The following is an 18,932-nucleotide window of genomic DNA, read 5'->3' on the forward strand; positions in this document are numbered from 1 at the left end:
ATTCTGTACTCTAATTTCTGAGATTTATTTTTCATTATAGACAGCATGCTTGGAGTGATCAAATCTTAGAAGGCTGAAAATTCATACACGTTTCCAGATTTATTTCATATTCCAATAACATGTTTAAATGTTGTGAAATACCATAACATGCCACTTGAAGAATAGAGCAGTGCTCCTGCTCCTGAAGAAGTTATCTCTTCCAATCTTCCATTTTGTGGGAGGATTAGAAGGTAGCATAGTGACAGTTGCAGACACTCCTAGATCAAGCAACTTATCTGGATTCCTGTTTAATCAGAATTAATATCTGAAGATGGGATGAAAAGCATGTTAGTGGAAGACTATTGGGACCTGAATGGAGGCAATTCAACCCCCTGAATCAACTAGACCTCTTGATGGCATTTCATACTTTTGACAATGGTATCCCCCCTGGACCACTTGGGAGGTTAGGAGTGTATGTCACTGACTTATTGTTGCTTCATTTCTCCCTGACTGGGCTGCTCCAAATAATAGTTATGGGACAGAAGCAGTCAAAGTATGTGTGGCGTGTTCCCTGTAATAAATTTAACACCTACATGAAATTGTTGGGAGGTTTCATATCCACCCTGAGCCTAGGAACAAAGGATTTTATTCCATATCTGGAGGATGTGACAGTTTGCACGGGGTGGGGGAGTTAAAATTGAATCCTGTTTGTTTATGCATAATCTGGCTTCTTTGCAACAACCTCTATATTGAATGTGGGTGAAGTAATCATTCCCCAAAGAAACAAGTCCATGACTTGAGATCCTTCTAGATCCAGACCTTTTGCTTAATAAGCAAGTAGAGGCCATAGCTAGGGAGGCCTTTGCCAACCCTCAGCCGATGTGTCAGTTGTTGCCAGTGAAGGGCTACCAAAACTTTTACTATCATACTGTGGGCGTGGCTCATGCAGGATACCCTGCATTTTCTTCCAAGTTGCATTTTCTTTCATCTTGTTTATAACTACAGACCAATGCTATGCTGCATCCCGTGCAAAGTCATGGAATCAATTATAAACCAATCAATTACTCTCCACCTAGAAACTAATACTGTAAACTGCATTCTAACAATTCGGATTCAGGAAGCTCTTCCACTGCAAAAACATATGGACAACTCATCTAGATCAAGGAAAATCCATAGATGCAATTCATATCAGCTTCTGCAAAGCCTTTGATTCAGTGGTCCATTACAAACTACTCCTAAAACTCAAATCCTATGGGCTCTCAGGATCCCTCCACAGCTGGATTACAGCATTCCAGTCAAACAGACAACAAGTGGTCAAAATAGGAAGCACCATATCCACCACCACCCGTCCCTGTTAAAAGCAGTGTTCCCCAAAGTAGCGTACTGGGACCAACGCTCTTCATTCTCCACATCAATGACCTTTGCAATCACATCACAAGCAACTGTGTTCTCTTTGCCGATGACGTAAAACTCTTCAACACCACTGATAACACAACTATTCTCCAAAAAGATCTAGACTCTGTCTCTGATTGGTTTAACACATGGCAACTCCAAATCTCAACCAGCAAATGCTCTGTCCTACACATCTGTTAAAAAAAATCAGAACTCCAAATACAAACTGAATAAACAAATTATCACAGATAACCCCCACTCGGTTAAAGACTTTGGAATACTAATAACAAAAGACCTAAGTGCCAGAGCTCACTGCAACAACATCCCCAAGAAGGCTTCAAGAGTTGTTAACCTAATCCTATGTAGCTTCTGCTCTGGCAATCTCACACTACTTACCAGAGTTTACAAAACTTTCGCCAGACCATCCTTGAATACAGCTCATCTGTTTGGAACCCATACCACACTTGAGACATTTACACCCTTGAAAATGTCCAAAGATACTTCACCAGAAGAGCCCTTTACTCTTCCACTAGAAACAGAATTCCCTACAAAACTAGACTTACAATCCTGGATCTAGACAGCTTAGAACTACAACACCTTAAACATGATCTAAGTATTGCCCACAAGATCATATGCTGCAACGTCCTGCCTAACAATGACTACTTCAGCTTCAACCACATCAACACAAGAGCACACAGCAGATTCAAACTTCATATTAACCGCTTCAAACTTGACTGTAAAAAATACGACTTTAGTAATCGAGTTGTCAAAGCGTGGAACTCATTATTGGACTCCATAGTGTCATCCCCTAACCCCCAACATTTTACCTTTAGACTATCCACGGTTAACCTCTCCAGATTCCTAAGAGGTCAGTAAGGGGCGTGCATAAGTGCACTAGCGTGCCTTCCGTCCCCTGTCCTATTGTCTCTCCTATATCTCCTATATCTTTTCTTCTATTCCTATATTCTTTCTCTATTCTTTTATTGATATATTTTATTCCTATATCTTCTCTTCTATTCTTTCTCTGATATATTTTACTACGAGTAGATCCTCTATAACCTTCATTGTGTTTTGGACTAACTAACTAGCTAACTAACTAACTAACTAACTGAATGAATGAATGAATGAATGAATGCATGCATGCATGAAATGAAAAATTAAATTAAATTAAATTAAATTAAATTAAATTAAATTAAATTAAATTAAATTAAATTAAATTAAATTAAATTAAATTAAATTAAATTAAATTAAATTAAATTAAATTAAATTAAATTAAATTAAATTAAATTAAATTAAATTAAATTAAATTAAATTAAATTAAATTAAATTAAATTAAATTAAATTAAATTAAATTAAATTAAATTAAATTAAATTAAATTAAATTAAATTAAATTAAATTAAATTAAATTAAATTAAATTAAATTAAATTAAATTAAATTAAATTAAATTGAATTAATCTTTCAGTGCAAATTGGGTGCTCTGGGGTAGAGCTCCATTTCTGCTACCCCACTGCGCCCCCCCCCGGTCCGGGCAGTAGCCCACCCGTAGTTGTTGCCCTTTTTGGAGTGGGAAGCCCAAGCAAAGTAATTCAGTTCATATCATATAAAGTCAAGATACTGCACAGGATTCCAAATAATGTGATTTATTTAAAAGATTAATGGAATGCAGTAGATGTAATATATCTTGATTTCAGTGACGGGTTTGACAAATGCCCCATGGTAAATGTGATTATCAAGGTTTGAGTTGGAGGTGAATTAAGTGAATCTATGACAGCTCAAAAATCACACTTGATGAGTGGTTCCTTATCAAAACTAGAAAATGAATCAAGTGACTCACTAATGGCTCAGTCCTTGGGTCTTCATTCTTCAATATTTCTATAAATGATGAAGAAGAAAGGAGGCAATGATTATCAAATTTTCAGATCATGCATCTGAAAGTAACTAATATCTTAAAAGATGGAAAGAATATTCAAAATCATCTTCATGGGATAGAGAAAAAAACAGAATGAAATTTAACAGAAACAAGCATAGGGGATATTACCTTCAGTGTTCCCTCTAATTTTTTGGGGGGGTGGACGGAAAAGTATAGTGTCTGAGCAGCAGTCCCTTCGGGACTGGGCAGCACAGAAATAATAAATAAATAAATAAATAAATAAACAAACAAACAAACAAATAAAAAAACCACCCTGTTTTGCCTTGGAGAATTTCAAAATAAAATACTGTAATGTGTATCTATAACAGTGAGCTCATAATAGGGCAACTCTATCAATATCAAAATGCCACTTAAATAGTTGAGCTAGTTTCAAACTAGATTTTGATTTTCTTTCTCTCTTCCTTAATCCCATTCTTTTTCTTTCTCTTTTCCTTCCTCTCTTTTTTCTATCTGTTTCTCTCTCTTACTCTCTTACTCTCTCTCTCCTTCCCTCTCACTCTTTCCCTCTCGGCTTCTGGGCAGGTTTGGAAAACTCTGAGTTGATGATGATTTTTAAGTGAGCGATTGCTCACTGTTCAGCTTAGAGGGAACTATAATTACCTTTTGTATTGGTATGCCTGAAAATGATCTTAGAAAATGATGCATAATAGTAAAAGACTGAATATGAGTTGAATATGATCTGGCTGGGGAAAAAACATTAAATGTAATTTTAGATTTCATTAATAGAAGCATAGCTTCCAAATCATAACAAGTTGTTTTTCTCTTTGGTCACACCATGCCTTGAATACTGTTTGGTAATGGGCAACATCCTTTTAAGAAAGATTTAGACAAACTGGAACCAATTTGAAGAATTGCAAATGGGATGATCTTGGAAGAAGCTCAGGGAACAAGCAACTATGAGAAAACATTGAGAGCTGATAGAGGGACATGGTTTCATTGTTTAAAAAGCTGAAAGAATGTCTGAGATGGAATGAATTTCTGTGTCCACTACAGTTGTGTATTAGAAAGTGTCTTCTATTGGTCTGGTTTCAAAGATAAGAAAGATTGAGAAAAAAGCTTAAAGGCTTTGCAAACAGATAGCACACCTATTTTACAGAGCGAATAGATACCAATCACCTATGTAGCATGCCAAAGATAATGTAAGGTATGCATCTTGGACAATTAAGTTATTGGTGACAAGGCATGTTGTCTTTTCTGTTTCTCCCAAGAGCTGTTCTGGCTCCTGTTCACCTTCTTAATCTCACTGCCAATTTCTTCATAGATAGGATGCTGCAACCATGGGTAACAGACAAAGTTCCATCTGCATGTCTGTCGGCATCTTATTATTTGACAAAACATCCTGATCTAATGTACCCATGTTTCTAAAACCAAGCCCTGTTTTATTTTCCCGACTTACTTGCTGGAAAATTACATTCTGAAATGTAATTTTAATTTTAAATGTGAGATTTGGCAATCTCACACTATTAACCAGAGCCTACAAAACTTTTGCTAGACCCATCCTTGAATACAGTTCATCTGTCTGGAACCCATACCACATCTCGGACATCAACACCCTTGAAAATGTCCAAAGATACTTCACCAGAAGAGCCCTTCACTCCTCCACTCGAAACAGAATACCCTACGAAAGCAGACTATCAATCCTAGGTCTAGAAAGCTTAGAACTACGTCGCCTAAAACACGATCTAAGTATTGTCCACAACAGTGTTTTTCAACCAGTGTGCCGGGGCACACTAGTGTGCCGCGAGACATGGTCAGGTGTGCCGCGAAGCTCAGCAAGAGAGAGAAAGAGAGAGAGAAAGAAAGCAAGAGAGAGAGAGAGAGAAAGAAAACAAGAGAGAGAGAGAGAAAAAAGAGAGAGAGAGAAAGAAAGGCAGGGAAGGAGGGAGAGATAGAAAGAGCAAAAAAGAGAGGAAGGAAGGAAGAGAGAAAGAAAGGGATGGAGAGAGAGAGGAAGGAAGGAAGAGAGAGAAAGAGGGAGAGAAATAGAGTGAAAGGGAGGAAGAGAGAGATATTTTTTTTGTCCAAACTTTTTTTAGTCCCCCCCCCCCCCGCTCAATGTGCCCCATGATTTTGTATATGTAAAAAATGTGCCGCAGCTCAAAAAAGGTTGAAAATCACTGGTCCACAAGATCATATGCTGCAACGTTCTACCTGTCAATGAGTACTTCAGCTTCAACCACATCAACACAAGAGCACACAACAGATTCAAACTTAATATTAACCGCTCCAAACTTGACTGTAAAAAATATGACTTCAGCAACCGAGTTGTCGAAGCGTGGAACTCATTACCTGACTCAGCAGTGTCAACCCCTAACCCCCAACATTTTTCCCTTAGACTATCCATGATTGACCTCTCCAGGTTCCTTAGAGGTCAGTAAGGGGCGTGCATAAGTGCACCAATGTGCCTTGCGTCCCCTGTCCAATTGTCTCTCCTTATCTCATTTATCTTTTCTTCCTTTCAAATATGTTCACCTATACTTTTATATTTTTTCTTCTATTCTTTTCTTTATTTATATTATTACATATCTATTCTCTTCAATGTGTATTATGTATTGGATAAGATAAAATAAAAATAAATAAATAAATAAATAAATGAAAGCTCATATTTGTGTGTGTGTGTGTCACTTTGGACTGGTTCTGTTTAAAGTGTTGCCCAATTGTGGATTTTCTTTTCACAATAGATCAATTTGGACAAGATTGCTTTTAAGCAGCAATGCAATGAAAAGTTCCTCATCAGCATTTTAAAGCATGCAATAGTTAAGTGCCCTTCCCTTAGACATTTTGCCCAGAGCAATTTGGGCTTACTCATACATAGGGCTTGGTCCCATTAGGAGATCCCTTTTTATGTTCTTCTCCCATAGCCCTCTACAGCAGACTGTTCTTAGATGTATCAGATGATTCAGAGGAAGCTCAGATGAAGAACTGTCAGGAGTGAACTGTTCTTGATTTCCATTAAAAATTGACTTGCCCAAGACATACTTAAAATTATATTAAAATGTCAGATAATGTTTGTTTTCACGTACAATTCGTAGCTTTTCTTCTTTTTAATGCAAATAGCATGAGGTAAAATCACTGGAATAAATGCAGGGGGGGGAAATGGGAGTTAAGATATACTTTGACTTACCTCTATTCATTTAGTGACCATTCAACAACACTGAAAAAATTGACTTATGATCATTTTTCACACTTATAACCATTGCACTGTAACCCACAGTCACATGATCAGAATTTGGACACTTGGCAACCAGTTCATATTTATGACCAGTAATGGGCAGCCAAAATTTTTACTGCCACACTGTGGCTTATTTTGTGGGTGTGGCTTCATGTGACTGGGTAGGAGTGGCTTACCGGCCATGTGACCAGGTGGGAGTGGCTTGAACGATCATCATCGTTCAAGTGAATTGTTAAGTCCTCGACTTACAACCTTACCAGTGTCGCTCTCTGGGGTGACAATTTGCTTTGCGTTTCCTGCGCTCTCATTCCTGGGTTGGTCCCTGCCTCAGGCTGGGTAGCTAGGTGAACGGGCGCCAATCAGCTGTTGAGAAAAGATGGGGGAGGAAATGGGGCCCCTGCAACTCCTGCCGGTGCTGGTTTCCCTGCCGCTTTCCGAGGAGGAGGAGGAAGAGGATGGGAGGGGGGATGGTCAGCTGGAGCTGGGCACACAGCTTCATTTATGTTGTGAGCCACCCCGAGTCCTCGGAGAGGGGCAGCATACAAATCCAATAAATAAATAAATAAATAAATAAATAAATTTCCACTAGTAGAACTGTGTTCCATCCTGTCCTGCTTGCTGCCCACCAGTTTATGACCGTTGCAAAGTCCCTGGATCATTTGATCATCTCTTTTGATCTTCTCAGAAAACAAAATCAATGGGGAAGTCAAATTCGCTTAATAATCGTGTTACTAACTTAACAACTGCAGTGAGTTATTTAATAATATTGGCAAGAAAGGTCGTAAAATGTGTTGAAAACTCATTTAGCAACAGAAATTTTGGGCTGAATTATGGTGGTAAATCGAGGATTATCTGTATTTCTTCTACTAATGCAGTCTGAAGGAAAATCTCTTTTCTGAAGCTAATAGATCTTTGTAAGAAAAGGGAGATTTGAACCCAGAAAAGTTGCAATTGATACAATGTTTCCTAGCATCACTTATCCATATAATTTAATAATAATTTAATTAATAATAATAATTTATTAGATTTGTATGCCACCCCTCTCTGAGGACTCCGAGGACCATATACTTGTGTCAGGCATAGAATGATGGAACACACAGAGAGGTTTGTTACTAAGGTGGAACAGTGACATGTGTTTGCCCCTGAGGTTCTGAGTGTTAGCGGAGTCCAGCACAATTATGCTACTGCACCTGTGTTTCGGTTTTTTGCTTCCGTGTATGCAGAAGTTTCCTTGATAACAGCCTCTAATTTCATTTTCCAGAAGTGGGGTGTACATACTAATATACTACTGTTTACTGTTCTTTCTGATCATATAGCCAAGCATTTCCAAGGCGAGACCAGCTGTAGCATATATGTTCATTGGTTTGAGTTACGGTGTTTATAAGAATTGTCGTGAAGGCTGTATCGGTATCTCCTAGCATACAATCTGATGATATTTGTCCACTGAGCTTGGTAATCAGTCTTGAGGTAGCTAGTTTATCCATGATCTTATACCTCACATCAGCTGCTGGGCTCTGTAATGGAAGAGGTGGCAGAGACATTCCATCCTCAGGTGTTGGCTACACATCCAGTTGTTTTTCTGGGTCTTCTTGAGTCTAGAATGTAATATGTAATTGGTCTATCTGAAGTTGTGAGAGCACCTTCCTCTTCACTATGTTGAAGTGTTGGGTAAGTAGCTATTTCTCAGTCAGTGTAAATGTGGTTCTTATGTCCATCCGTAGTTCCCTCACAAGTTTCATATATTCCCTCTCATTAGGTATAGTAGCATTAGGTTGTAGTAGCATTCCATCAATTCTAGCTTCTTTCATCTCATTCATGTATGATTTGTTCCAGTAACTTACTTATCATCAGATTGTTCTGATTATCTAACTTTTGATGTGGACCTTGTTAATGGTAAGTATCAGCCACGACTAAGGTACATTCTTATACTATGTTATTCAACCAGTTGCTATACACACAGACATGCAAACAACCATAAAATATAATACCAGTAACAGTAATAATAAAGAGTAAGTGCCAAAACATCTGGAGGAGCATTTGAACAGCATTAACTTCAACAAAATCAGCACCAGTCAATTGCAACAGGTGGTTTTATTTGGAACAGCTTATATCCTGCCATTATCCCTCCTGTGGTTATATCTTTAGCACCATGGGTGGGGGGATTTGGCTTGATTGTGTTGCTTATTGTTTTATCCTAAGTTTCTGCCTAACTAAATCTTTCTGAATGGATTACCAAATCTGCATTTCTATAAACTGGCCTCCTCAGTTGTTGCTTGGGACAAGGAAACTGAGGCTAATTTCTGCCTCCCTTTAAAGGTTTATTTGTTTGGTTGGTTTTTTCATTTCTCCTTTTGGGGAAATATTTTTTCTTGCCTTTTTAATATTCCCCAAATATTTCATGGGTGGGTGAGCTGAAATGGTCTGAAATAGTTTTATGTTTCACAAATAGCAGTTTGTGTTTTATATGCTCTTCCCATATCTATTCCTATTTCTCTTCATCAATTGCCATTCAGGATGTAAGTTACATTTCTGCATACTGTAATGTACTCTACAACCCACCTGCTGCAGACGCACAAATAATATCTTGCTTGATATTGGCTTAGTGATCCTCGAAATTCAGAGGACCATTATAGATTTTAAGGGCTTTAAAAGGGTCCAAAGTTTATGCCTTAATTTGTGGAAATCCCTTTTCTCTTACAATTTGCTCTGAAACAAAGTCATGGATGATAATTTGTGAACTCCTTGTACTTCCTCCCCCCCCCATATATATATTCAGCAGCCTTACCAACCAGCCTATTATCCAGAATAGGGACAATGGCAGTTGTAGTCCATTCCAATTCAAGAGCAATGAGTGAGTTGTTGTAGAACTGTGTGTGTGTATACATGCTTTTTTCTTTCCAGACGAGCAATGCTCGGTTTCTCTGTGCAGAAAAGGCATCAGTGCACAAAGATTAAAAAGTGAGCATCTGGATTAGAAATAAAGCGACTATGCCTGGAACAATGGATAAGAGGCTGGATCGAAAATATTTATTTTATTTTATTTTATTTAGAAACATAGAAGATTGATGGCAGAAAAAGTCCTCCTGGTCCATCTAGTCTGCCCTTATACTATTTCCTGTATTTTATCTTAGGATGGATCTATGTTTATCCCCGGCATGTTATTCAGTGACTGTGGATTTACCAACCACGTCTGCTCAAAGTTTGTTCCAAGCCTCTACTACTTTCAGTCAAATAATATTTTCTCACGTTGCTTCTGATCTTTCCCCGACTAACCTCAGACTGTGCCCCCTTGTTTTGGTCAAGTACGTATTGGTGGTATATAAAGATATATATGATACTAGTAAAAGAGAAACATTAGGATAGGGGACAGAAGGCACTCTGGTGCGCTTATACACATCCCGTCCTTATAATAATAATAATTAGATTTGTATGCCGCCCCTCTCCGAAGACTGTTTCTCTCTTACTAGTATCATTTATATATTGTTATATCTTTGTATACTATCAATACGTACTTGACAAAATAAACAAAAATAAATAGATTGCTGGGTGACTCCATGGCGTGTAAATAAAGAGCCCCAAACTCCCATTTTAAAATGACTGAACTTCTGAACTTCCATGCTTACAAATATCGCGTACTTTAGGAGAACTCGAAAAGAATGTTACAGACAGATACGTGTTGCAGAAGCTTGAATCAACTGGAAACGCTATCTTTAAATAGAAAATTCTTGCTCTTACGAAACAATGATGGAAATTTACTTCCGGAGCGTGTCCTCTCTCTCTCTCTCTATTCTCTCTCTCTCTTTTAAAAATGGTTTCAATGGCATCCACTGCCCTTTCTAAAGATGAGTCCGTCCCTGGCCTCTGGAGCTCTTTATAAAAAATTGTTATGGGTTTAACGCTTTGCCCTTATCCAAGATGGCAACGCTTCCGTTTCCCGTTTTTTATTTTATCTTTTTTTTTTAGGGGTGGGTGGGTCCGTTCCCGGAGGGGCGGAGCCGATCTCGAAGCACCGCCCTCCGGCCCTCCTTCGCTTATTTTGATTGCGCGCGGAGCCGAGGGCGCGTCCTTGCGCGTTGTCGTGCGTACGTGCACACACGCGCGCCCCCGAACGCTCGGGCCCGCGGCTCGCGGCTTCCCTCCGGCCAAGCGCCCTACGACAGAGGGAGGAGTCGAGCGAGGGAGCGAGACGCGGCAGCCCAAGAACCGCCTCGCGCACCCTACGGGCCAAAGAGGGGGCCCCGCCAGACGGACGCGAAATTCTCCAGGCGCTGAGGGCGGCGAGGAAGAGCGTGATGGCGGCGGCGGTAACGACGGCGGCGGCAACGACGAAATGGGGGGAAGCGGCCGGGTCTCCCTCCCTTCCCGCCGGGACCGAGAGCCTAGCGGTGACGACGGCAGTCCCCTGGCTGGGAGTAGCGCTGCGGTTGCTGGTCGCGCTGCTTCTCAACGCGGCCCGGGCCGACAAAGAAGGTGAGGAAAAAGCGGCCGATGGATGTAATAGACCTCCTTCGGGGGGGGGGGGGGGTTATTCAACCGTTCCCTTAGTCTCTCCTCCTTCTCCAGGTGGTTAAACATCCAGGATTTCTTCCTTTTTTTAAATTGCCTGGCCGTCCCTCTTCTCGTTGGGTGACCCTATTGTAGTTATTATCTGCGGGTCCTCCTCCCCGACGATTTCCGTAAGGTCGCCTCAATGTTTGCTACTGTATATGGTAGTATAGTATCCAATATATAGTATATTGTTGAATATACCAGTGTTTCCCAACCTTGGCAACTTGAAGATATTTGGACTTCAACTCCCAGAATTCCCCAGGCAGCAAATGCTGGCTGGGGAATTCTGGGAGTTGAAGTCCAAATATCTTCAAGTTGCCAAGGTTGGGAAACACTGGAATATACAACAATACTGTTTCCAACGCCGCCCTCCTCGCCCGAAGTTTCTGCATCTTGTGGGGCGAGGGGGGGCCCGCGTTCCCTAAAAAAGCCCTTTGCTTTTCGCCCTATTTTCGAAAATGCCCCCCCCCCCCCACTCGGAAATTCATTGATTTCGTTTCTTCGGTGGCTGGAGAGTTAGTTCTCTCTCGCCTCCTCCCAGCCCGGGTTGCCAACTCACTGCCCGGCCCTGTTAGTTGCTCCACCCGGGCTTGGGACCTGCCTCCCCTGGGCTTGACTTTTCCTCACTTTTGTTAGCCGGGCCGTAGTAGTAACTGAAGCCCTGCTTGGTTGGTAATAAAAATGAAGTTGCTGGTGTGTTTTGTTTTGTTTTAATTCTCTGATGTTTTTATACCGGCTGATAGGACGAATTGCTCTTTAACCTTTCGACTAAATCCTAAAGGCTTGAAACGGTTTACTGCACCATTTGCAGCCAACGTTAGACTTGGTCTGCTTGGTTAATTTATTTTTTAAATTTAATTTAATTTATTATATTTGTATGCCACCCCTCTCTGTGGACTCCAAAATGACACGGTATAACATGTTCTAAATCTAATATTATGTTCTAAATCTAATATTAAAAAACATTTAAAACCCAACATTAAAACCATGCAACACAATCATTCCATGCATAAACTATATATATGTCTGGGGGTATCTTAATTCCCCAGTGTAAAGTTTACTCTGCTCTGAATTAATTCTTTGGGCCACCCTAAGATTTCTTTACCTCCTTGGATAGGTCTCCTTCCTGTCCCCCCCAATCAAGATATTTGGAAAATATAAATAGTGCAATACTACCTTTGCTGCTTGGTTTATGATTGGGGGGGGGGGGGAGGATACCTGGTTATTGTAATGAAGCATGTATTCAGGTTGTGAAGACATTTATTGACTGTGTAGAAATAATCTTATCATATGCACTTGTTCTTGGCTTTATTTATTATTTTATTTTATTTATATGCCACCCAACTCCCCAAGGACTCTGAGCAGCTTACAACCAAAAGGAACCTCTAAAAAAAAAAAAGAATTTCAAAGACAATGTAAAACCCCTTAGTAAAATCAATGTACATCTTTTGCAGCATATAGTGGTTGATAATCTAAGAGGAACCTTACAACAACAAAAAACCTCTTAAAAAGAAAGAATTTAAAAGACAATTTAAAACCCCTTAGTAAAGTCATGCATATCTTTTGCAGCATATAGTGGTTGATAACCAATCTAAGAGGAACCTTACAACAAAAAGGAACCTCTAAAAAAGAAAGAATGTAAAAGGCAATTTAAAACCCCTTAGTAAAATCATGCATATCTTTTGCAGCATATAGTGGTTGATAACCAATCTAAGAGGAACATTTTAGTGGTTGACACCAATCTAAGAAATGTCCCCTCAAGCTTCCATACCATTAGCATATCTTTACATGTTTGGACATCTACAAGTTGGAGCTTCTAATTTGTTTTAATGCTTATATTTTGCAGTTGTTTATGTATAAAATATAAATAATTATTTTAAAGCTTTATCACAACTCAGGAAGAGTTTTGGCCCTGTTATCAGTGGATTGTTTGTTTGTCTGCTGATTTTTGCAGCAGCCAAGGAAATGGCTTTAAGCCAAGAGTTTTAGTCACAGAAAGTAAATCATAGCAGATATTCTTGGAGAAGGAGCATATCAAACAAATTGCTGCATGTGAGCATTTTTTCTAATCTATTTGATAACAATGATTAATCCCCTTATGAAGATGAATCAAGATAAGGTATTTAAAAATCTATTGAGTGGTTTATGTTTTAAATCTATTGAGTAGTCTAAATTTTAATTTATGGAAACTTTGATTAAGTATTGATCCCTGATCAAAAATTGTCAGAAGAATAAAATGTCAATTATATTTCTACTTTCTGATTCTGTAGCTGATTTTGCAGAATAGTTCTTATCTTGTGACTGGCTTGTGTAGATTGTTTGAATAAGTTGCTGCTTCATTCTGTCTTAATAATGTGCCCTCACGTTGCCTTCATGCATTGCCTGGAATTTGCGGAGTCAGCAGTTAGCTCATGGTTAAATTCCTCCTGTCTGCCTTCTGCTTTTTTTTATTTGTTTGTTTGTTTGTTTGTTTGTTTGTGTATGTATGTATGTATGTATGTAAAGCATTTATATTGGCGCCTAATCCAAACATGAGATTTTTGGATGCGTACAATAAACAAACAAATATAAAATATAAAATAATAAATACAATCAGATATAAACAATTAACAGCCAGGAACTCGGATTTATTGCCCCTTTTTTGGAAAGAGCTCTAATCATTCATACTCAAATGCTCAAGAAAAGACCAGGTTTTACTGCATTTGTAAAGGCCTAAAGAAGTGGGGCCCACCATAGGATTGAGTAGAAATACTGCCCTGGGAATGGTATCCCCCTTAGGTCTCATCAGATGACATTGTTTTTAAAATGTGCCTACCCCAAAGTGTGCCTACCATATGGGAGCATTTGGAATGGGTAGATGCCATTGGGAGAAAGTGGTGCTGCAAATCAGGCCCTATGCCACATGGAGTCTTATGGATGATAACCAGCTTCTTAAATCCCACCCAGAAGCCTATAGGAAGCTTATATTTTTAATTGTAGTTTCTGGAGAGTTTTCTGGGCAATCCTATATAGAGCTTATTGTAGCAGAACAATGAGGAGATGACTAAGATATGAGTGACTGCAAGTGGAACTTTGGCATGTTGGTGTACAAGATGAAGTTATGAAAATGTCTCTAGCAGTTTATAGTCGTTCACAGGCATACTATTTGAAATTGATACTTTATTGTATCAATAAAGTATATAATTGTTCAGAAGTCTTGACATGATACTTTTTTTATTTTTCTCCTCTACATCACATACAGGTTAATATGTATATACCCTAAAATATTAAAAATAACATATAAGTTACAAATTTTTATCAATTGTTCAAGATCCATATCTTTTTCTGCTTTCACATCAACAATAATCTGTGTGCTCCTTTTTTCTTGCACTCTCTTCCCTCTCTATCTCTTTATCAATTGTTCAAAATCCATCTTATTCTACTTTTGCATCAACAATCATCAATCTGCCCCTCTTTTTTCTTGCACTGCCCTTCCTCTCTCTCTATGACCTCCTCCTACCTTTTTATTCCTTCACTCCCCCTCTACCTCTCTCTCCTTCTCTTTCTCCACCTTCTACTTCCTCTTCCACCGAGTGTTTTTTTATCCTACCTCACCTCATAATTAGCAGACTGATGGTATATTTTCAAATTTAAGCCTAACAGTGGCTCTTCCAAAAATTCTTCTTCTTATTATTATAACATTTACCTTATTCTTCAGATTATAAGATGCACACACATCCCAAACAGTGGTTGGAAGGGTTGCGTCTAATACACCAAATGCAGCCATTTTTGCTCTCCCGAAGCCTCATTACCACCACCCCTACCTGCAGAAAGCTCTTGGGTGCTGGGGAATGGCAAAAATGCCCGTGTTTTTTTTTTTAAAAAACCCCTGGGCTGCTTTTCGGCCATTTTTTCGCAAAGATGGGGAATGCAAAGGATCTGAGGAGCCTACAGAGAGCTCCTGGGGACTGGGGGAAGGCAAAAATGTTTCAATTTTTGTGGAAAAAATGGGTGGGGGGAACAGCCTGTGTTTCACAAAAATTGGGGCATTTTTGCCATTACCAAGCATCCAGGAGCACTCTGCAGGATTCCCAGACCCCTTGCCCACCCAATTTTTGAAAAAAAAAATGGGGCTGTTTTTGCCTCCTAATCCCATCACTATCCCATCCAGCATGACTGGAAGAGGGATTCTAGGAGTTGAAATCTACTAGTCTTAAAGCTGTCAGTTTGAAGACCCCTGGTTTAGAGATTAGTGGTGCAAGGGTCTTCAAACTTGGCAAGTTTAAGACTTGTAGACTTCAACTCCCATTCCTCAGTAGCATAACTGGAGGAGGAATTCTGGGCAGTGTTCTCTGTAAGCTGTACGCGCGCCCGCCGCAAAATACCCCCCGCACACCCTTTTCCACAGGCGCGCGCTCCCCATCCCCCTGCCAGCCCGCGGGGGGGTTGCGGGGGCGGGGAGGTGCCGGCAGTAGGAGGAAAGGGAGCCGCAGCCGCCCCTGCCTCCCCTCGGAGCCTCCGTCCCCCTCGCACCTCTCGGCCCTGCCCCCCGCCCGCCCAATCCGCCCCCTCTCCTCCTCCGCCGCCTCCTGCCTTGGGGCGCGACTTCTCCAGCGGCTTTGGCTTCTCGGGACGAAAGCGCTCCCAGCCAGGGGGCTGCGAGAGAGGGCTTTCTCTGTGTGTTTCGGGAATGCCCGCCCAGCCCCTTCGCTGACAGCGCTTTCGTCCCGGACTTTCTGCAAGGGGGCTGCAGTAGAGGCAGGGCAGGCGTTCCCGAAGTGCTCGGAGAAAACGCTCTCGCAGCCCCCTCGCTGAGAGAGAGAGGGGGGGAGAGAAAGTAAGTGAGAAAGAGAGAGAGAGAAAGGGGGAGAGAGCAAGAGAGAGAAGAGAAAGAAAGAAAGAAAGAGTGAGCGAGAAAGAAAGCAATAGAGAGAGAGAGAAAGAAAATGAGAAAGAGAGAGAGCAAGAGGGGGAGAGAGATAGAAAGAGAGGGAGAGAGAAAGTGAGAAAAAGAGAGAGAGCAAGAGGGGGAGAGAGAAAGAGAGAGAAATGACTCTTGATTTAAAGCATATGGTAAAAAGCACCCAAATAATAACAGAGAAAAAAAACCCCAGCCGTTTGTGTGTGTGTGTGTGTGTGAACTCTTGAACCATTTCCAATAGCTCACCTGTTATTGGAAATGGTTCAAGAGTTCACACACACATACACACACATACACAAACACACACACAAGGGGGGAGGAGACAGGGATGGAAAAAGAGGATAAGATAGTAATAATAGTAATAGATTTTGGTTTTGTTTTATTATTAATTTCTTTTAATAAAAAAAGAAGGGATTTTTTTTAATTTATTTTATTTATTTATACTTCTATGCCGCCCAGTCCCAAAGGGACTGTCGCTCAGACACTATACTTTTCTGCCCACACCGAAAAAAAATTAGAGGGAACATTGATTCTGGGAATTGAAGTCCACAAGTCTTAAAGCTTTCAGGTTTGAAGTTTGTAAAAAGTATACATGTTTCTAAAAAGTATTCTGCTACACTGGTATTTTATTAAATAATATATTACTACACCATTTGTTTCAGAATACTTTTTTTCTAAAATCTAGGTGCATCTTATACTCCAGTGCGTCTTATACTCCAAAAAATACTATACTTATAAGAAATATATTCTAGGTTTATGTCACATACACAAAAAGTTACCTCCAAAAAGAAAGCCTAATTTTGTTTTCTGGGTTTTCCATCAATTGAATCTAGATTTTAACTCCAACTTTTAACAGCTGTTGGCTTAACTTTACAAAATAATTATTATTTCTTGTGCCTGTTAATTTTAGGTCTATTTCTCCCTCCCCTTCCTTAATCTCTTTCCTCTTTCCTCAATGTTTTTCTTGTCCCTTCTTTTATCATAACTAAGTACTTCTAGAATACATTTTGACTTATTTATAATATTTATATTATCTTATACTCATATTTATTATACATTTCAACTCTTCTTATTAATCATCAGAATTCATATATTATACCTAATCAACAGACTTTCATATAATAAATTTAAAATTTTCCATTTATAGAGATCTCGTATATTCTGTCTCAGATATTAAGTCAAAAATTAATCAATCATTATTGTCTATATCCTTCTTCTGTTACACAATATTTATGTTATACCAAAGGAACAAAACTCTTAACAAGACTATATTAATTGTGTATATGTGTGTAAAGTTATCAAAATTCATTATGTTATGTTCATTGTTATTTCAAATCAATTAATTATTTAGAATTTCACATAGTAAAATATTCAAACTTTCCTCTAATATCTATTTATCCCTCTGGTACACAATGCTGTATTATATTTAAAAAACCACAAAAACTCTTGACCTTATAATTATATTAATTATATCAAATTCTAAACAATTCATCATCTTATCACTATTAAGTTTAATTTAATTGTCAGCTTTTTAATAGTAAAAAGAAAAAGGAACAATTGTATAGTATTCTAACACCCATCACCCATTTCCTTGATTTCTCAACTCTTTCTTTTTTATATATGTATTTTGTCCATCCTCATTTCCTTAGCTTCTTTTCTATTCTTCTTTTACTTTCATGTCAATATCTACTCTTTCCCCCCTTTTCTCCTTCTTAAATGTGTTATTTGGTCATTATTAATCTCTATGTAATTATCAACCCATTCATTTGTGATGTCTTTTTCTCTTTTCTTGTTATAGCTATCAGTGTAATCATAATTATCAAAGTAACAATCATAATAATATTCATGGTAATTTTCAATATATTCATCAGCATAGTCAATCTTCATTTCATTTCCAGTATTGTTTTCCTCTTCATCACTGTGTATCTCAGTGTTTTCATTAATCGTCTCCTCTACTGTCTCTTCCTCTAGTTCTACTTCCTCTACCTGAACTCTGATTGGGCAATTCCAACGGAGATGATGGGGTTAAATGCCAGCACCAGCTGGTGGCAAGAGATTAGGACAAAAGAAAACTACCGTATTTTTCGCTCCATAAGACGCAGTTTTTTTTCCTCCCAAAGTAGGATGAAAAATCAGCCACGTCTTATGGAGCGAAGATGCAGGCAGGGGGGGGCAGGCGCTGGAGCAGAGGGGGGGCCCGGCGATATACTCATCTGGAGACCGCCGCCTCTGTCGCCGCCTCTCCTCTTCCCAACCTCCGGAAGTGCTGGGCCGGGGGACGCCTCCACCGCGCAGGTTTAGGAGGCGGAGCGGCACCGGAGGAGCGTTGGCGGTTCCGAGCCTTTGGGAAGGCTACGGGAATCGCTTCAGGAGGCGGGGAGGTCTCGAAGCACCGTTCACCGTGTCTTCGCCTCCGCGCGCCGCCTCCGCCCGGCTGAAAACAAAACGGCTCCAAAAGTCGGCCGGGCTCCCGGGAGGTGGTGCGCGACTGTTTCCTCTTCGCTGCAGAGCCACACGGAGGCGAAGACACGGTGCCCGGCCACGCTCCGCCTCCCGGGAGCCCAGCCGATTTTTGGAGCCGTTTTGTTTTCAGCTGGGCTCCCGGGAGGCGGAGCGTGGCTGGGCACCATGTCTTCGCCTCCGCGCGCCGCCTCCGCCCAGCCGAAAACAAAATGGCTCCAAAAGTCGGCCGGGCTCCCGGGAGGCGGTGCGCGACTGTTTCCTCTTCGCTGCAGAGCTGCCGGGCAGAGGCGAAGACAACAGCGCCCTCCACTCTCTCTCTCTCCCTCTCTCTCTCTCTCTTTTTCTCTCTGTTGCCGGTGTTGTGAACGAGAGAGAAAGAGAGAGAGAAAGAAAGGAGGGGAGAAAGAATGAGAAAGAAAGCGAGAAAGTAAGCAAGAGAGAAAGACAGAGAAAGAAAGAAAGAGAAAGAGAAAGAGAGGGGGGAAGAAGGGGGAGGGAAAGACATAGAGGGAGGGAAGGAGGGAGAGAGAAAGAACAAAAAAGATG

General features: G+C 40.2%; 1 protein-coding gene across 1 annotated transcript in view; it reads left to right on the plus strand.

Annotated features, from left to right (window-relative positions):
- Positions 1–10,515: 10,515 nt before the first annotated feature.
- The window catches only part of TMEM131 (transmembrane protein 131), a 99,109-nt gene continuing 90,692 nt past the window's right edge, over positions 10,516–18,932 (plus strand). Inside the window, exon 1 of the mRNA XM_070751003.1 lies at positions 10,516–10,945. Within this exon, the coding sequence (XP_070607104.1) occupies positions 10,768–10,945 (178 nt within the window). The 5' untranslated portion in view covers positions 10,516–10,767. The remainder of the gene's footprint in view (positions 10,946–18,932) is intronic.

This window comes from Erythrolamprus reginae, chromosome 4, assembly GCF_031021105.1.
Source record: "Erythrolamprus reginae isolate rEryReg1 chromosome 4, rEryReg1.hap1, whole genome shotgun sequence".
Lineage (NCBI taxonomy): Eukaryota > Metazoa > Chordata > Lepidosauria > Squamata > Dipsadidae > Erythrolamprus > Erythrolamprus reginae.